We start from the raw sequence: 21,512 nt of genomic DNA on the forward strand, positions 1-21,512 counted from the left end.
ATTTTCAGATACTGCCAAGCTAATCAAATACCGAAACGTAATTGCATCCATCACGGGAGAATACGTTTCTTCATAATCAATTCCAGGCCTTTGAGAAAAACCTTGTGCAACAAGTCGAGCTTTATATCTTACTATTTCATTTTTCTCATTTCGCTTTCGAATAAAAACCCATTTGTATCCAACAGGTTTTACACCTTCAGGTGTAAGGACTATAAGTCCAAAAAAATTACGTTTATTTAGTGAATCCAATTCAACATGGATGGCATCTTTCCAGTTTATCCAATTCTGTCGATTTTTACATTCACCAAAAGATTTTGGTTCATGATCTTCATTATCATTTATGATGTCTATTGCCACATTATAAGAAAATATATCATCAATTTCTTCTATATCTTTTCGGTTCCATATTTTTCCAGTATTAATATAATTGATAGAGATTTCACGATTCTCGTCAGTTTGTGGTTCAGACAGAACAATTTCATCATCGTGTGTTTCTTCAGGAACATCATTCTTTATTTTGTGATCATCGTGTTTCTCTATGAATTTTCTTTTTCAAGTAATTTTATCCTTGGAACCTACTGGCCTTCCACGCTTCAGGCTTTTAGTGACAATATGAGTATCTTCAATTTGTTTTTTCGGAATTTCAATTCGAGCAGGATCATTTGCAGCATGTATATATGATTTAGTTACCCCTTTTGTGTCTGCAAATGCATCTAGTATTTGATTTGCTATTCTTTGCAAGCGCACAATGTGCTGTACATCTTTTTCACATTGTTTTGTTCTTGGATCCAGATGTAACAATGATGATACATACCATGTAATTTTTTTTCGGTATGTTTCTGTTCTCCCCCTAACATTAGGAAGATTTCCTCATTAAAATGACAATCAGTAAAACGTTCTGTGAACACGTCGCCTGTCTGAGGTTCAAGATATCAAATTATTGATGGACTATCAAAACCGATATAAATTCCAATCTTTCTTTGAGATCCCATTTTCTTTCGTTGCGGTGGTGCAATAGGCACATATACCATACATCCAAAAATTCTCATATGAGAAATGTCTGGTTCTTTACCAAATACAAGCTGTAATGGGGAGTATTTATGATATGCACTTGGTTTGATGCGAATTAATGCAGCAGCATGTAAAATTGCATGTCCCCATATAGAAATATGGAGCTTTGTTTTCATAATCATTGGTCTTGCAATCATTTGAAGACATTTAGTCAATGATTCAGCCAATCCATTCTGTGTATGTACATGAGAACCAGGATGCTCAACAATGATTCCCATAGACATACAATAATTATTGAAAGTCTGGGAAGTAAATTCACCAGCATCATCAAGTGTAATTTTCTTGATTGTATAATCGAGAAATTGATTCCTCAATTTTATTATTTAAGCAAGTAATCTTGTAAATGCAACATTTCGAGTTGACAATAAACATACATATGACCATCTGCTGGAGACATCAATCAATACCATAAAGTATCTGAATACGTTCAAGAAACATTGGTGATTCAGTTTAGATTTTGGCTGGTGATGGTCTTATAATAAGTTTTCCAAGAGAACATGCTTTACATTGAAACTTATTATTCTGAAAGATCTTCTGGTCTTTCAGCGGATGACCATGTGTATTTTCTATAATTCTTCGCATCATTGTTGAACCAGGATGTCCTAATCGATAATGCCAATTGGTTAATATTGAAGAATTATCAACTACCATGTTTGATTCAATGGGACTTATATGTGTATAATGCAATCCAGTAGGGAGCATTGGTAGTTTTTCTATTACATATTTCTTTCCTGATTTATATGTGGTAAGACACATATATTTCTCATTCCCTTCATTCATTGTTTGAGTATCATACCCATGGGAATATATATNATTCAGCTTTGTTCATAAGATTTTCCATATTTGAACTTCAAAAAAAAATATGCAATGAAATAAAATTACTAACAATATTTTTATAAAAATAAAATAAAATACAATACATATGTAAAAATATAGCAAATGATAAAACATTATCATATGAGTACATGAAAAAATAAAATATTTTACATATCTATTCCACCAGCAAATTGATCATTGTCCGAGAAATCAATCAGAAAATCTCCAGCATCAAAATGAGTTGAACCACTCAAAGGTTCACTGTGTTCAGTAAAATTGGTCTCCTTTTCTTTCTCTTTTATTGATTCTTTATAAAGTTTACAAAGATGCTCAAGGGCTCGACAAACACGGGACCAATATCCTGGAGTACCACATCTGAAACAAGAACTTTCAAATCTTTTTGAGTGATTTTTATTAACACTCATATTCTCATGATGCCTTTTCAGTGGATGGTTTGGGACGCTCTTTTGAGATGAGTTATATGAGTAACTATCTCCATTATTTTCGAAACCAAAGCCGCGTCCACGACCACGACTACTTCCACGTCCACGACCTCGATTTTGTCCTCGACCAAAATCTTGTCTATAACTTTGATTTTGGTTTCCAGGTTTAAATTCATTTTTGCTTACGACATTTACTTCAGGAAATGCCGTTGAACCAGTGGGTCGTGCCTGATGATTTCTCATTAAAATCTCATTATTCTTTTCCGCCACAAGGAGACAGGCGATTAGTTCAGAGTATCTCGAAAATCCACGCACTCTATATTGTTGTTGTAGAGTTATATTCGATGCGTGAAAAATGGAAAATGTTTTTTCAAGCATTTCCAATTCAGTAATCTCGTGCCCACAAAATTGCAGTTGCGAGATTATTCGATACATCGCCGAGTTGTAACCACTGACTTTCTTAAAATTTTGGAATCTCAACGTATTCCATTCATCCCGGGCGGTCGGAAGTATAACTTCCCTTATATGTTCGAATCTTTCTTTTAATCCCTTCCACAAAGCCATGTGATCTTTTTCAATCAGATATTCACATTTTAATCCCTCGTCGAGATGTCGACGCAAAAATATCATGACTCTTGTCTTTTCTTGTGATGTGCATATGCCATTTTCTTAAACCTAATGACTCAAGATGCATTTTTACATCGAGAATCCATGGCATATAATTTTTCCCCGTAATATCAAGAGCAATGAATTCGAGCTTTGCCAAGTTATACATGGTGGTAATAAAAAATATTACGATGCATTTTATTAGTTAATGAATATTACAATATAAAGTAATTGATAAACAACAAGTACAAGCATTCGTAAAAATAAAGAAAACACGCGAGGAGGATATACTCCGATAAATACAAGACTCGTGAGTATGATAACCAAAATAATTAAAAATAACCTTGAGAAAGTCATCTTTTTTTTCGAAAATTTGATAAAGAATAATTTTTAGAGAAGAAGAGAAAGTTGGAGTGATTAAATGTGTTTGTGAGATCATATTTATAGGGAAAAAACTAGCCGTTTTGTTACCGTTTATGACCGTTGGTGTACAAAAAAATAAATGTATGTATTTGTATAATTTTATGGTAATAATATGGTGTATATAATATTAGTCATGCTTAAATAATTATGTATATCATATTACATTATTATAATGAGGTGTCATATTTTGTTTAAAAATCTTATATGCTTTTATACTTGTCGTATCCCTTACCGGGAGTGTGGGATGTCGTCTTAACATCCTCCCAGGATTTATAACAAGTTTTTTTGAAAAAATTATTTTTATTATTTATAATAACATTATATTATATATTAAATATATACACAATAAAAAATGAACAATAAAATAAATATTATTACTTTTGTTATCTTTTTCTTCTGTTTTGGAGTGTGGAAAAATATGGAGAACTTTTAGAGCTTCGTGCTGATAACATGTTGTGAAAAAATAAAAATTTACGGTAAAAAGTAAAAATCTCAAACTCTCAAAATTATCACACTACACACTTTATAATATTTTTCTCTCAACTCAATTGTGATTTTCTTCACAAATGAGAGATCTATTTATAGAAAATCTTTACAAATAATCCAAAAATAAATTACATCATTACATTTATCATCACACACAAATTTCAATATTCAATACCTAATTTTACCTAATTTTCAACATTCAACATTATCATTTTCAACACAAATATTTCATATTTTCAACACTAATGTCTTTTTCTTTTTTTCTTTTTTCTTTTTTTTTGAAAGGAAATATACTAATGCCCCTTGGTATCATTACGTGTAATTTTTTTAATTTATTTAGAAAAATTTAGCTTTTTTTTTAATTTCTTTGCTCGATATAAGCAAGTTTCGTATCAACGCTCAATTTCCATAAGTAGAATATAATAAACAGTTATATTATATCTTTGTAATTTGGAATAATATCATACTTGTACTCAAAAAAAATTTGTTGGAATTGCAATAATTAAATATTTTTACTTTTATAATAAATTTTACAGTATTATTTGTATTATCCTTCTAAATAATATTTTAAAATATCTTTGTAGTTTATTTGGATTTCTAATTATATTTTTTCCCTTAACAATGTGATAAAAATGTCTCTATACTTTTGAATTATAACTCATGTTGTCCTTAATACCCAATATATGTTTAACTTATTCCTAAAATATCTCTCCTCTTTTAAATAACAATTTGGGCCAATAAAAATATTAAATATATCATAAAATAAAATAAGAATAATCATTAAAGCAATAAAGATAAGTGCTATTAAAATTATCCCTTGATGAAGATTGGTAAATATTTAAAAGGCGAGATATTTCCAATATTGCTATTTTATAAATAAGTAAAGAAGAATAAATGAATAAAAAATAAAAAAATATTTAATTGTAATGCCTTGGGTATTAATTAGTAATTCAATTAGACCCGGTAAAACTGGAGAAGATATCAAATTTTCGGCCAATTTATTAGGGCAAAAATTTGTGTGAGACTGTCTCACGGGTCGTATTTTATGAGACGAATATCTTATTTGGATCATCCATAAAAAAATATTACTTTTTATGCTAATAGTATTACTTTTTATTGTGAATATCAGTAAAGTTAACCCGTCTCACAGATAAAGATTCGTGAGACCGTCTCACAAGAGATATACTCATTTATTAGACACAAGGATTGGTTAAATCTGAATTATAAAACTTTGTAGGTTTTAGATTTTCATAAAAAAATTAAAAATAAAAATAAAACAATTTCAATATGAAAAAGAATATCTTGAATTTTGGCACGAGTATTGATTATAGGAATCAAGATTCGAGACAAGTACGAGAGATGTAATACCAGGATTCTTAGCATGCATAGAATATAATAAAGTCGCGATGATAAATTTGGGGATCCTAGAAATTGTACTAAGTAATCCGAGAATTTCAAAAGGTTTTTCACAAGAAATATATTTCTCACTTAGATGTAGCAATTGAGATCGTCAATAACTTATGTTAGATGATATTTTGGTTGGGCAAAAACTTGTGTGAGACAGTTTCACGAGTCGTATTTGTGAGACAGATCTCTTATTTGGGTCATCCATGAAAAAGTATTACTTTTTATGCTAAGAGTATTAATTTTTATTGTGAATATGGGTAGGATTGACCCGTCTCACAGATTAAGATCCGTGAGACGGTCTCACATGAGACCCACTCGGTTGGTTGACATATTTTTGTAATTATTTTGTCAAGAAAATTAACAAATATTAATTTATGATTTTGAAGATATGAAGATAATTGAATAAAATATTTGTTTGAAAATCTGTTGTAAGATATTTTGTTTGAAGATATTAATTAGCGACGCTCACTTTATCGACAGTTTTATTGTCCGTCGCTAAGACCGATTTTTTTTTTGTAGAGTTTAGGTATCGAAAGATATGGAAATAAATGGATTTGGGAAGATTTATTCTATATTGAAAAATATGATGCTAACATTCGTAAAAAAAAAAGTATCTTGGATGTGATGAAATTCTCTGTATCTTGGACTAATCATTGATTTGAAAGATTTCCGAGCATGACCATGTATTTTGAAAGTGGCAACATGTGGTTGAGAGAGATCAATTAGTTTTTATTTTTAAATTTTCAATACTGAGTTTGTAGCTTTTATGGACTGAATCACTCTAGAAATTCTTTGAAGAAGATGGAAAAAATTTAAAGAAGATGGAAGTTCAGAGGAGATCTGATGAAGATACCTGCGAGATAACGCATATATTAAGTAAACCTAAGAAATTCGAACTACGTAACCTGAATGTATGCAATTTAGGGTTACTATTTAAATTATGTGTTTAATTATATTGATGTATTTAATGCATGTTTATTGCATGATATGTGGGTTACTGCATGTTTATTTAACGTTTCATGCATCAGGGTTTTAAGCTGCATTTCGCACTCGAACGAGGAACAGAGATGAGAGTTATTTAGGAAAATTGTTTTTATTAAATAATTATTTTTAATTATTTAATATATTACACAATTAAGGGTGATTTTCGAAAATGGACCTTGGTTGGGTATTTTTATTCGTTAGGTCATATTTTTAACTAGTACGCAAATTTTAACGAGTCATTATGGGTACCATTGAGGGTCACACAAGTGCTATCTTTCTAGATCCCGTTGAGAAGAAAAATGGTTCAATGTGTTGAACGACTTATAAAGGAGTTTATAAGCGCAAAGAAAAATAGAAGTTTATGAGGAATGTAATTTTAAATTTGTGGAAGTGTTCCTAAATTAAAAGTTGGCCCAAATAAATAATATACTTGGAAATTGTGATTTTCATAAACATTGTTATCGATTTAATTAAATTAATTCAAGAGTTGAATTAATTAAACACTAGTGGACTTAGTAGAGTCCAAATAATTAAATTAATACAAGTATTGAATTAATTAAATAACATTGTATCTTGTAGAGCCAAAATAAAAATAATTATTTAACTAGTGGGATTGAATAAATTCAAGTAAGATTTAATTGATCTCAAATGTGTTTGAGATATTAAAATATTAGTCCATGGGTCTTGTGCATGTTTTTTTACCTTAACACATGCATGAGTACATGGATAAATAGGTGAAGAGTTGAGAGACAACTTTTTCAATAAACAATGCATGTCTCTCACATGCACTTTAACCTTTTCAAGCACCAAGAAAAACTATCCCTCTCTCCTCCAAGCATGATGGCTGAAATTTTTGCTCCATTTTTTTCAAAATTTTGCTTATTCATTTTGATGATGATAGCATAAACTTCTCAAAGCAAAATACTCTACTTTTTCTGGTGCAAGTGTTGAGTGGATCTTTGAAGCTAGTGGTGGACTTAATTTGAAGGAAAAAATCCATTTGAGTAAGGTGTGCTCTTGGAAACTTGTAGATTGGGTCAACCTTCAAGAGTTAAGTTGTTTACAACTTAGTTGGAGCCAATAATCAATCATTGTGATTGATATGTAAAACCCTAAACGCACTATGTATGATTTAGTGTTTGTATTTGCTACACACCTAGTGGGGTGCTCGATTTTTGTACTTGAAAATATGATTTTTGAAACTTTCGTTGCACATCGGGGCACTCGTAACCGATCTCCTTTCAAGTGGTATCAGAGCTTAGGTCACTTTTTGTGTAGCAAAAACATGATATTATATTGAGAACCTATTTCTAACCGCATGAGAAATCGACACAACGAATCGAGGGCCAGGTTGGGGGGGGGGGCGCTGTTCGGCACATGGTTGCTGCCCATTTCGGGTAGCCCTATCTGCCCGAGGGGCTGCCCGAAACGCTCCAACATTTTTAATATATAAAAAAAAATTGTGTTGGTCGGAATCTGGCGACGGAGCTCCGGCAACGACGATGATGGCTAGGGTTTCGAAAAGTGTTTTGAGATATCAAAGTATCATGAGCCCTAAGTTTTTTGAACCATTATGATGGTTGTTATTTTGTGAAATTTAAATGGACCAAAAAATTTTTTGTGAAAAATGTTTATTGGGGCCCTTAAGTTTAAATCTACAAAATGTGTATATTTTCTCATAAAATAAATAATTGAAATTAAACTTTAATTATTTTTAATAAATTGTGATTTACAAGAAATTAGGTTATAAATAAATTAATTAGAAAGTAGAAAAAAGAGTTTGTTTACTTTGTTGATTTAATTTATAATCATAGCGGTTAGTGATTGGATCAAGATATATAATATTGGATCAATTGATTATTGTGATAATTAATTGATGGCATATGATGTGTGATATTATGCATGAAGGATGATCAAAAGATCAAGCTCAATTTGCTAGGTGTATGCTAGAATATTTTATGTTGAATTGTCGTAATAATTATTAATTTATAAGTGAGTTTGATTTATAGCCCGTTCCTACCACATGAGATGTATCCCTATTTGTCATGGATATTTAATTATAAATATTAGTATAGTGAAAGATCAAGATTGGAATATGGTGGGCCTTGATGATTAAGAAGACCGAAGACATCTAAATATTGAAAGTTTATGTAATTATGTATTTGCATCCCATGCATTTCCTAGGATTGGACCTAGGCCCGTGCTTGGCTCACACGGGCCATTAGTATTGGGACGATTGATCATCCTTGTTAGCTTACTATTTTTAATATATGCATGATATATTATAAATAATGAGTATGTGCGTTATTATTATTATTATAATAATTAAATTGCATGAATCCGGCAAACATACGATCAAACATGACGATCTTTTAAATAAAATTAATGATGAGACCTTTTCAAAATTACATAACCCTCATTTTGATTAAGATTCAAAATTAATATCAAGCCCGAAAAGAGGAATTATAAAGGCGTTTATAATTTCCATATCTTCCATCGACAATGGATGCATGATGAACGCTACCCGTGCTCAGTGCTCGGCTCATATTATTGGGGGAGCCCTGGACGCCGGAAATCTATGACATCCATTGACATGGTTATGTGAACTACATGGAACTCTCATGATTTTGGCTCATATTATTGAGGGAACTCATGACGACTGTCCATTAAGGTTCAACATCGATGGGTAAGGCTTGACACGTAAAGATGAACGACGTCATATTATTTGGTCCTATTCAAATGTGAGACAAAAGTTTACGTAGAGGGTTGCATGGAGATAAAATTGGAAACTACCTTTTAGGAATTATGATTGGCTGATATTATTTGGGATCATAATTTGCTAATTGGATCTTACGTACCTACTGAGGAAAAGAGTTTCCCGTTTTTACTAGAGAGTAGTGAAAAATTTCAAAACAGTGGGAGTGAAAATTTATAAAGTAAAAGTCCATACTTTATATCTTACTAAATATTTTAAAATAGTCATTAACATTTATCTGTTCTTTTTCAGTACATATTTGACAATGTCTTCGATACGCAACTCGTTATCTGCTATACTCAACAAATATATTTTAACTGAACCTAATTACCTCAATTGGCTAAGAAACCTAAAAATCATCTTGAATTCGGAAAGGATAGCATATACACTCACTGAGTCGCCCCCTGTTGAGGCTCCGACTAGCTGCACTCCTGAGGAATTGCAGCCTTACAATGATTGGTGTGACCATGACTTGCGAGCCAAGTGTTATATGCAGGCTTCTATGAATGATGAGCTGCAGAGGCGTTTTGAGGATGCAAAGAATGCTACTGACATTCATATACATCTCAAAGAGCTCTTTGGTGAGTAAACACGACCTCTTAAGCATGCGACCGTCAAGGAGCAAATCACTTTACTCATGCGAGATGGGGGCTTCGGTCCATGAGCGTGGCCTAAAGATGATTGGGATTGTGGACAAGCTCATTGGCATGGATCTTGTGTTGCCATCGGAGTTGACCACTGACGTGTTGCTCTTGTCACTGCCTAGCTCATTTGATCCATTTGTTGTGAATTTCAACATGAACAAGCTAGAGCCGACCCTTGAGGAGTTGGTAAATATGCTTGTTACGTTTGAGTCCACCATCAAGAAAGACATGTCGGTTCTTTATGTGGGTTCTTCATCTGGTACGAAGATTGGACCACATGGGAAGGGAAAGAAGCATTCTTTCCAACGTCCCAAGAAGAACGTGCTTTGAAGAGGCAAACTCCGAGTCCCGCTGTGGCAACCATACCAGTTAAGGCTGACAAGACTGTTGATGTCTATCATCACTGCAAAAAGCTTGGACATTGGAGGCGTAACTGCAGAGAATATCTTGCCAAGAAAGGTTCTAGAAATGTTATGTTCTGCATTGAAGTAAATATTTCAATTAACTCTACTTCTTGGGTATTAGATACCGGCTGTGGCTCACATCGCTATAATGATTTACAGGTGATGGGAAGAAGTAGAAAACTTAGGGAAGGTGAGACCTTCTTGAGGATGCGCAATGGAAAAAGAGTTGCTGCCAAAGCCGTAGGAGATGTTTACTTATCGTTGAACAATGATTTAAGTTAATTTTAAGAGATGTTTTGTTTGTACTTGATTTGGTGAAAAACATTGTTTCCATTTCCATTGTAACATCTCGAAAATTTAAAGGTTCACTTAAACCAATTGCATGCAAGTTATTAAAATTATTTTGTACTTTATTAAATTATTTTAATGCATTAAATGCATGTTTATTTCATAAATTTGTGTTTTAATTCATGATTTATTTAATGTTCATGCATAATGGCTTTTAAGTTGCATTTCGTGTTCGAACGGGTAACGGAGACCAGGAGTAATCCGGAAAAATATATTTATTGAATAATTAATTTTAATTATTTAATATGGGGTGTTTTAAGTATGATTTTTGATAATGGGCCTTGGTTGGATATTTTTAATCGCCGGGTTATATTTTTAACATGTACATAATGTTTAACGATTCAGATGACTTTTTGAGGACTCGGACAATATTTTCAAAAACGTACCTAAAAGAAATATTTTTCGGGTTTTTTTGGGCTTGATGGGTTTATTTTAATGACTAATGGGCTCAAAACCCTTTTAATCCATTTAAATCTTTGTTTAAGGCACATTAGTAACTTAATTACCACCTAAACTAAATCCTAAACCTATTTTATAATCATTGGCCGCCCACCTCATCCTCCAGCAACCTCTTTCACGTGAATTACAGTAGCCTCCTCTAATTTTCAGCAGCAAGTCTCAAATTCTCCTTAGGTTTTCAAGAAAGTTCGTTCCCTGATTCTCCGGTGCACGTTCTACGCGAGTATCTTCAAGTTTTCGAGCGTAAAAACCCAAAGGCTCGCCCAAAATCTCGTTTTTCTCATCATTCACATCATAATATGCTAGTTTGTATGTTTATGTATAAGAAACCTTTTGATCTATTATATGGTATTGTTTTTGCATAGTTTTGACATGAAATACACCTACACTTTGATGCAATTCATGTTTTCTTGACTTATTGTGTAAAAGGCTACCTGTTTAAGGTGTTAGCGGCTGTATACGTTGGGAGTTAAGGTGTCAAGGGGCCGGAGTCACGAGTTAGGCATGTTTTGGTGAGGTCCGATCGGTTTTAAACTAGGGAGATATGATTTTTATCGTAAAACCGCACAAGCTGTGAAATTCATATGATTTGCAGAACTCTGTGTTATCTTCGTTCGATAGCAAATTCGTAATTTTTTATTAAGAAACAAGGGAGATATGATTTTTATCGTAAAACAGCACAAGCTGTGAAATTTCTGTGTCACAAAACCCGTCACCCTCTGTTATTTCGAATTTTGCGACTTATAGGTAGCTTTTCTGGAAATGTGTTCAACATACGATTTATATCACTCTGTGTTATCTTCGATTTGATAGCAAATTCGTAATTTTCTAATAAGAAACGAGGGAGATATGATTTTTACCGTAAAATCGCACAAGTTGTGAAATTTTTGTGTCACAAAACCCATCACCCTATGTTATTTCTATTTCTGCGACTTATAGGTTGCTTTTCTTGAAATGTGTTCAACATATTATTTATATCACTCTGTGTTTTCTTCGTTTCGATAGCAAATTCGTAATTTTTTGATAAGAAACGAGGGAGATATGATTTTTTTCGTAAAACAGCACCAGCTGTGAAATATCTGTGTCACAAAACCCGCCACCTTCTGTTATTTCGAATTATACGACTTATAGGTCAGTTTTCTGGAAATGTGTTCAACATATAATTTGTATCACTCTGTGTTATTTTTGATTCGATAGCAAATTCGTAATTTTTTGATAAGAAACGAGGGAGATATGATTTTTATCGTAAACTCGCTCAAGCTATGAGAATTTGTGCATGTTTTTCACGTTTTATCAAGTTGCGAGGTTAGGCTCGGTGAAAGAGGGCTGAACCAGGCCATGGTGTGGTATAGGAGGGTCCAGAGGTGGGCTAGGAAGAGTTGGTTCAGGTCTGATCCCCGTTGGGTTGGTCTAGGGTCGAGAATTCGAGGGTTTAGTGCACTAGGGTTCGGCTTGCTTTGGTGCAGAAAAATCAAGTAAATTTCAGGTGATGTTCGAAGGTCTTAAGTGGGCTGGTCTAGGTGATTTAAGGGCTGGTAGGGTATGGTTGAGGCATGGTTTAAATTTGGAAAGATTTGGTTAAGTTTCGGGTTGATTCGGATTAAAACCGGAACCCCGGTCCAAGTTATAAAAATAATCATTTAAGTTTTGAAACGGGCTCGAGTTTACACCTAAGAAATACTTTTAAATAAGTTTTGGGATGTTTTAAGGAGTTTGGTAAGTTTCGGGTCGAAATTTTGAGGTCTAGGGGTAAGATGGTCGTTTTGGGTTTGCAGGGGCAAAATGGTCATTTTGCACCCGGGGTGAGATTTAGTCTTGACAGCGCCATGAGCACATATTTTTCACATTTTTAAAAGTTTATGCATCATGTCCATGATTTTTATGAATTTATGAAAAATACGTTTCATGCTTGATTTTAAGAAAAATTTACGTATGTGCACGATTTTGATAAGTGATGAAAATGATGATGTTTTGGAGGATGAGAATCTGTTGTGACTAACGATGTATATGTAAATGTTAATGATGAGGCCTAGGCACAATGGATGGGTAATACTGTCGCTGATGTCCGACAGCCGCCGGATACCACAATTTTATGTAGATGGATCCATCGTATAATGATGAAACGATAAAGTTGATATGAAGGTCACAACTAATGAACTGAATTCAATTAAAGTTAAAGTTTAAGAATATGATGATATGCTGAGCTGTTTTGACACGCATGTTTTTACGATATGTTTACATTTACATTTAAGATCATGAAACGTATTTTATTAAAGTACCTTTCACTGTTGCTTGCTACGTATATGTATTTGCTATTATCGGTTCCGGTGTGTTGAGTCTTTAGACTCATTAGGTGTGAATGATGCAGGTGAGCATGTCGTTGAGGAGACGGGAGGTGCCGAATTCTGAGTAGGCAGGACTGGATGTGCGTGCATGACCTGAGGACCACACTTTTCCGCACATTATGATTTTATGAGTTTAGAGAGGACATGAACATTTTTATACGATGGTTTTAATACGCTGATGATTACTATGATATTTACTCGTTTATGTTTACGCATTTTTTGTTGGACGAGTTTGGCCATTTTAAACTACTATATTTTTAATTGTCAAATATTTACGATTATTTTTAGAACATTATATTTTACAGTAGGGTTGCATGCATGCAAAATATGTAAATGTTATTTTGGAAAATGTGAGCAAAAAAAAAATTCAGCATTTTAAATTCATAGACGTTTCATCTATGCTTGATAAAGATGAATATTCTTGTTTATTTAACAAAGGTGTTTGCAATATTTAAAAGAATGAATGTTTGGTTGGTACAGGTGAACTTAAAATCAATCTCTATAACTTAAAGTTGAAAGATATTTAACAAAACAATGTCCAAGCAATAACAACAACAAACAAGAAAAAAACATGATACTCTAAATTCGGCACAATTATGGCATGCTCGGTTAGGACATATTTCCATAAGAAAAATGAACAAGCTAGTGAGAGTAGGCAATGTTTGATATGCCTGATATTAATTCTCTCACAACTTGTGAATCCTGTCTAAAACGAAAGATGAACAAAATTCCCTTTAAGGGCCACGTGGAACGAGCCGAAGGATTATTTGATTTTATCCATACCGATATGTGTGGTCCACTTAGCATCACCACTAAGCATGGACATGCTTACTTCATCACCTTTACCGATGATTTTTTGAGGTATGGGTATGTGTATATGATGAAATACAAATCTGAAGCCTTTGAAAGATTCAAAGAATTCATAAATGAAGTAGAGAAACAGTTAGGACGAAGCATCAAGTAACTTCGATCGGATCGAGGTAGTAAGTACTTGAGTGCCGAGTTCCAAGAATATCTTAGGAAGAATGAGATTCTCTCGCTGTGGACTCCGCCTGCTACACCGCAGTTGAATGGTGTTTCAGAGCGTCGTAACCGGACATCGATAGACATGGTTCGGTCTATAATGGGGTTCACGGAATTGTCGCCATCCTTTTGAGGATATGCGCTTGAGACAGCGGCACTGTTATTGAACAATATCCATTCAAAAGCAGTTGATAAGACACCGTATGAGATATGGATGGGTAAGCCTCCCAAATATTCTTATCTTAGAATATGGGGATGCCCTGCTTATGTGAAGCAGGTAGTAGGAGATAAATTGGATAGTCGATCCATTTTATGTTACTTTATGAGATATCCAAGGAATTCAGTTGGATATTATTTATATCAACCCGAAGAAACAAATGTGTTTGTTTCTAAGAATGCAACTTTTTTGGAAAATGAATTTCTATTGGATAGAAAAAGAGAGATGATAGAACTCGAAGAGGTTCGAGAGACACTCACGATTGTAGAACCCACACCCGAAGAGCTAATAAAAGAGATACAAGCTCCTAGAAGATCCAAGAGAGTCTCGAGACTACCTATGAGGTATGGTTTGCTTCTTGAAGAGGGCCATGATAAACCTAACCATGGATGTGATCCAATGACCTTCAAGGAAGCGTTATCTGATGCGGATTCAACAAAGTGGCTTGAAGCTTTGGAATCTGAGATGAATTTCATGCATTCGAACCAATTGTGGAATCTTGTGGATCCACCTGAGGAAACTGTTCCCATAGGATGTAAATGGATTTACAAGAGGAAGCTTGGGACAGATGGGAAGGTATTGACCTTCAGGGCGCGATTGGTAGCAAAAAGCTATACTCAGAGATAAGGAGTTGACTATGAGGAAACCTTTTCTCCAGTTGCAATGTTCAAGTCTATAAAGATATTGCTAGCCATAGCTGCATGGTATGACTATGAGATATGACAGATGGATGTAAAGACAACATTTCTTAATGAGGATATTAAGGAAGAGATTTATATGTCTCAACCTGAATGGTTTACATATATCAGAAGTGAGCATATGGTATGCAAAATGCAAACTTCAGAGATATATTTATGGTCTAAAGCAGGAATCTAGGAGTTAGAACCTCATATTCGATGGTACAATCAAAGAGTTTGGTTTTACTAAGAATCCTGAGGAACCCTGTGTGTATAAGAAGGTTAGTGGGAGTGCTGTGACATTCCTGGTACTTAATATTTATGACATTCTACTCATTGAAAATGATGTAGGGATGTTGCAATCAACTAAAATATGGTTAACAAGTAAGTGCTCGATGCAGAACTTGGGTGAAGCATATTTTTTTATTAGGAATACAGATTTATAGAGATAGATCATGAAGATTGCTTCGTCTCACCCAGTCCACATACATTGATACCATCTGTAACGCCCCGAAAATTTAAAAGTCCACGCGAACCACATGCTCGAGTTATTAAATTCCTTTGTCTTTTAATTAAATGTTTTATCTGCATAAATTAATTATGTTGTGCATTTTGACATGTATAAAATATATTTTTCTACATGGTTGCATTAAAATGTATTTTTATAGATTATTCGAGTTGCAATCGAGGAATGGGGACCTAGGGCTGAAAAATAGAAAATTTTTATTAAATAATTTTTTTAATTATTTAAATTAAGGGTGATGCTTTTTCTTATTTTTGAAAATATGGGGTTTTGAGGTGAGTTTATACGCCTGGACGTAAATTTTATCGGTGTTGGTTTTTCAACAAAAATACAAACGTTTTGGCAACCCGACTAATAAATTCACAAACTTATTTAAACAAAATAATTTTTAATATTTTAATTAAACACTAATGGGTTTAATGGGCCTAATTAACTTGTTAATGGGCCTAAGTTAGTAGTTAGTGTTTTAATTAACTATTTAAAACCAAAAATCCTACCCCATAACCCACAATATCACACTCCCACCTCGTTTACACAAATCAAAACTCTCCCTTGCACTCAAACATACGACACACACAAGAGAAAATTCAAGGGAAAAGCTTTGTAAGTCCAAGGGAAATTCGGCCAAGGTGTACGTCGCCGTTCTTCGCATCGCCTCTTCGTTTTCGTGTGTTTAATACGCAAAGCACGCCATTAGAAAGGTTAATTAGGCTCATTAGTGCTTAATTAAATTTTAAAAATAATTTTGTTTAATAAAGTTTGTGAATTTATTAGCCGGGTTGCCAAAATATTCGTATTTTTGTTTAAAAATCAACACCGATAAAATTTACGTCCCGCGTATAAAATCACTTCAAAACCCCTTTTTTTCAAAAATATGAAAAAGCATCAACCCTATTTTAAATAATTAAAAACAATTATTTAATAAAAATATTTTATTTTTCACCCATCGGTCTCCGTTCCTCGATCGCCACTCGATTAATTCTTAGAAGTACAGTTTTATGCATAATGACAATAAGATCCTATTTAACATATAATCATGCATGTCACATATAATCTTGTTGTCAAAGTCAATCAGTTAACTAATGAAAGTACAGAAATAAACTGAATGACATATAGAATAAAACTGAGAATAAAGGACACAAGATTTGTGGATGTCCGGAGACTTCAACCGCTCCTACGTCACCCCTTCTATCTTGAAGATAGGATATTTAATAAAAAGCTTTTATCTGTACAATACTTTGTACAAACCCACTTCAGTTGAGACTTAACACGGCCAAAACTGAAACTCTTAATATCACTATAATTTTATCAGTACTCAGCTGATGTAATTTTTTAGCACAACTGATCTCTAAAAGATTGAATATTACAACAATGAATGTTTGTGCTTAAGATCAAAATATAGCCTGAAAGCTATGAATAAATCTAATAAGCGACAGCTTCTTGTAACTGATAATAGTTTTTTGTGTGTTCTCTGATAGCTTGTGGATAACTCGGTAACTGGGTGACTCTTTCTCAGCTGATCTTCACCGTCGTGCCGCCGTCGCTGCACCGTCTCCGGATTTTGGAAATTCAGAGACCATACTCTCAACGTACAAATCGCTTGCAAATTCTAGTGCAATCCAAGTGAGGAGGACAACTTCTGATTGTGGATTTAATTAGACGATCAAGTTTGAAGAGCCGTTTGTAGGGATATACAAGAAAGGCTATATCCGCTTAAAATCCGGTATAGTTTGGAGCCCAGCGTTCTATACGCAAGGTATGATTCTAAACGTCCTATGAAGGGTTAGTTAAACACGCGACGCCCAAGCAACGTCTTGAATGTCGAGATGCAAAAATTTTAAACTTCCGCTCCGTCGTGAGTGCTAGAACTCAATGTCCCAACATGACAAACATCACAATGCAAAAAGTTGTTGCTGAACGAACGAATAACTTCAGTTGTATATTTATAAAATTTAAGAAGTATGCAAATGTATGTATTGGTTAATTACCTAATTTATATTATAATTTTATATAAAGTACGTGTAAATTCTTTAGTAAAGACAACAAGACTTACCACAAAAATTTACTAAGATCCGAATAGATACGGTTTGACAGAAATCACAATCTGCAATATCATCAATAACCAAATAGAAGTAGATACAGGTTACCATTGCAATCGGCTTCATCTTTTTATCAAGCTTTTCAGGCTTGGTCTTTACTCTCTGCCAAGAGCACAATCCTTTTGGCAGCCAATGCGTACGGGTTGAGCTTCAACATCACGTTCAAATTCTTTAATGGGTTTTTCTTCAGTGGAGCCCTCTTGACATCCTTCTTGCTCGGCTTCACCACAGATTTCACCTCATCAGAATTGATGATTCTTCCCAGATCAACATTCACCATCTTGGCCCTCGGCAACACGTAACCATTCTTCTTCTCCGAAGGCTTGTCAAAAGTTCCATAAATCTAGTCCAACTTCTCAAACGCATATTTAGTCCAGATAATAAACCTTCCAAGATGACCTCCAAGAGCGAGCTTCGGTAGATTAATACGCGTAACATGGGCCAATTTAACGCCAGTGATGTTTCGAAAAGCCTTAATCAGCTTCGCCCCCTCAGAACCATACACGATGAGAGGTCCTTTCCGAGAAATGTAGCAACGGTTGCGCATCTTCCCTTTTCCTGGCCGGATAGTCGCTTCTCATTATCAGGCAATGCTCCTACTTGAGTACCTTTAGGGCAAGGCTTGTTTTCTCAACAGCTTCCGTAGTATCAGACACAACGAGAGGCATTTCAGGAACTTCCTCAAGGCTCAATCCTATGTTCAAGAGCCAACACAAGAAATGGAACCGCAGATGCTGCGATCACCGAAACTATAGCATGCCTCTTCTGAGTAAGATTCATTTCCCGAGGTATGTCTTAGTCGATGCGAACATCCTTTACCCACGGCACATGTTCCCAAAGGCATCTTGTCCGGCCCGATGAGTACCACAGCCAAGGACACGAGGAATACGCGACACCGCACGACCGGTACCCCAGGACTCGGCGGAGGTCTGGTGTCCCGCGCGTTTAGACACAGCCAGGGGCGGAGCTACATATGGGGCTGGGTTGGGCTCCAGCCCCACCTAATTTTTTTTTAAAAAAATAAGTATGTTTTATTTTAAAAATTTTGTTGATTAGCCCCAATCTATTTTTTTTCTTTCCTTCATTTGTCTGCTTCATCTCTATTCTTCTCCTTCAAACTATCACCATTTTCATTACTTGACATGGTCCTAATTTCATCTTCGCTCGCCAGTTTTCAAAATCGATTGTAGATTCGGAAAGACCACGGCATAAGTTTTCTTTTAATACCAAAATTTTGAAGTTTCTTTGTGTCTTGAAATCAGCCGTCGCCCACCGATCATCGTTTTCACCGAAAATCAAGAGAAAATCTTAGTGTTAGACTTTCTACAGCTCGTTCTTGTTGTTCTAAGTTAGATTTCGAATTTTAAAGGTAATTTCAGATTTTAGTGTTTCGAAATTTGGGTATTTTGGTTTTTTTGAATTTCAATAATTGATATATATTAAATTTTTGATTATAAGTATTATATTTGAGCCCATTGGTGGTATTGATAATTTTTTGGAATTTATTTGAGCATTATTTTGAATTTCCAGATTTTATATTGGGGGTTGTCAATTTTTAGTGTTGATTATTTATTATTTGGATGTTTAGATGTTATAGAAAATATAAATGCTAATTTATGGAATTTTGTAGGAATTTTCGAAAAATAAAGAATTATGTAAATGAGAACTTATAAGGCTGTAAAAATTTTAAATTTAAATGTATTATGCCTTAAGATTATCGAATGTTAACTTCGGAATTGTTTTGGAATAATTATAATTGTTCGAGGTTTATTGGATTAAAATAACAATTATTTAGTGTTGGTAATGTTGATTTGATTCAGTTAGTCATAATAATTTAAACTAAAGTGATATTTTATGATGTAGACGGCACCAAGGAGAAAAGAAACTCAAAATGAAGAAAAAGAAAACCATCGACTCATTTTTTAAACAAAAAGAGCAGACATCGGCAAATCAGGACCATTCTCCATCCAATATTGATGTCTCAAATCCCAGTGATCAATAGCTTAACAAATCTCCTAGAATTGATGTTGATGTGAGGTCTCTTGAACCTGACCCGGCATTACGTACTCCGATAAGAAAATATCATGTTAATCAAATGGATGAAATTAGACGAGCTTATATCAAGATATGGTCATATCAACCAATTAAAAAAGAGTATCCACGGACCAAATTTGGAAGTCAAAATCGATGATTCCAAAGTCACTAGTTTAAAAACTTTACTTGGTTAGAGTACTCTCCTTTGAAAGATGCTGCATTTTGTTTTCCGTGCTTCTTGTTTGAACATAAGCATCCTCGTAATCCTGCATTTTCAATTGATGGATTCAAATATTGGAAGCAAGTTAATGATGGCAATAGATGCGCATTTTTTATGTATATAGGATGCAATACTTCACCACATAACAATGCTATGGAATATCTTGATAATTTGATGAATATACCTAGTCATATTGACAAAGAGATAAATGCACAATCTTCAGAAGAAAAACAGAAGAGCAGATTGCAGCTTATAGCAACTATTGAAAGCATTTGATGGCTCACTTTGCAAGCATGTGCATTTAGAGGGCATGGTGAATCTTCATCTTCTAATAATCGTGGAAATTTTATCGAGATGATAAATATTATAGGAAAAATGAGTAAGAGTATTGGGGACATCGTCTTAGAGAAAGCTCCTAAGATTGCAAAGTATAATTCACCAGATATTCAGAAAAATGTCTTGAATATCATTTCCAATCAAGTGAGAGCCAAGATTCGTAAAGAAATTGGGATGCAAAATTCTGCATTTTAGTTGATGAAGCGAGAAATGCACCTAACAAGAAGCAGATGGCTGTTGTATTAAGATTTGTGGATACTGAAGGCTTTTTACGAGAGCGGTTCTTTGCCATTGTACACGTGACAGATACAATTGCTGCAACACTTAAGAAAGAAATATCTGATGTAATTGGTCGTTATGACTTGCATATCAACAACATGCGTGGACATGGATATGATGGTGCTACCAATATGCGCGGTTCTTGGAATGGATTGCAGACTCTTTTCTTGAAAGATTGCTCATGTGCATATTATGTACATTGTTCTGCTCATCGGCTTCAACTAGCATTAATTCCAGCTGCTGAAAAAGAGGTATCTATTTGGTTATTCTTTTTAAAATTGAATTCCATTTGTAATCTCATCAATGCATCTCCTAAATGGCACGGTGAGTTACATTCTGTTCAAAGAATTGAAGTTGCGGATATGGTAGCTACTGGTGAACGTGATACAGGTAGAGGATGTAATCAAATTGAAAATTTATTACGACCAGGAAAGACTCGTTGGAGTTCTAATTTCGACTCACTTTGTAGCATGATTGATATGTATAGCTCTGTGATTACCGTGTTAGAAAATATGGTGAATGATGGAGCTTCAAATTCCATTTGGAGTGAAGCTAGTGGTGCGTTGATTATGATGAAGTCATTTGATTTCATATTCATATTACACTTGATGCATAAGATAATGGGGATAACAAATCTGCTTTGTCGAGTATTGCAAGAAAAATCTCTAGATATTTTAAGTGCAATAGATTATGTTTCAACGTCTAAAACTTTGCTTCTTAGTTTGAGAGAAGGACTTGATCTCCTACTTAGTCATGTGAAAGAAGTTAACATGTAAGTTCATTATAAATCTGGTACAAGCCATTCTTGTCAACATAATGATTCAATCACAGTTGAGCACCACCATCGATTTGATGTATTTACAGCTACAATCAGGATGGATCGATGCCTTCATCACATCAGGAAGTGGAACGG

General features: G+C 34.1%; 1 protein-coding gene and 1 pseudogene across 1 annotated transcript; one reads left to right on the forward strand and one right to left on the reverse strand.

Annotated features, from left to right (window-relative positions):
• Positions 1 to 17,696: 17,696 nt before the first annotated feature.
• On the reverse strand, positions 17,697 to 19,790 carry LOC140962642 (large ribosomal subunit protein uL4z-like; annotated as a pseudogene).
• A 760-nt stretch (positions 19,791 to 20,550) lies between these two features.
• On the forward strand, positions 20,551 to 21,375 carry LOC140962643 (uncharacterized). The gene has a single exon (XM_073421591.1). The coding sequence runs from the start codon at positions 20,551 to 20,553 to the stop codon at positions 21,373 to 21,375; it is 825 nt and encodes a 274-aa protein (XP_073277692.1).
• Positions 21,376 to 21,512: the final 137 nt, after the last annotated feature.

This window comes from Primulina huaijiensis, chromosome 17 (assembly GCF_012295235.1).
Source record: "Primulina huaijiensis isolate GDHJ02 chromosome 17, ASM1229523v2, whole genome shotgun sequence".
In the NCBI taxonomy this organism is placed as follows: domain Eukaryota; kingdom Viridiplantae; phylum Streptophyta; class Magnoliopsida; order Lamiales; family Gesneriaceae; genus Primulina; species Primulina huaijiensis.

What these genes read in the sequence shown, in the direction of transcription:
- LOC140962643 (XM_073421591.1), top strand. Translation starts at nt 20,551, where the DNA reads ATGGCTGTTGTATTAAGATTTGTGGATACTGAAGGCTTTTTACGAGAG.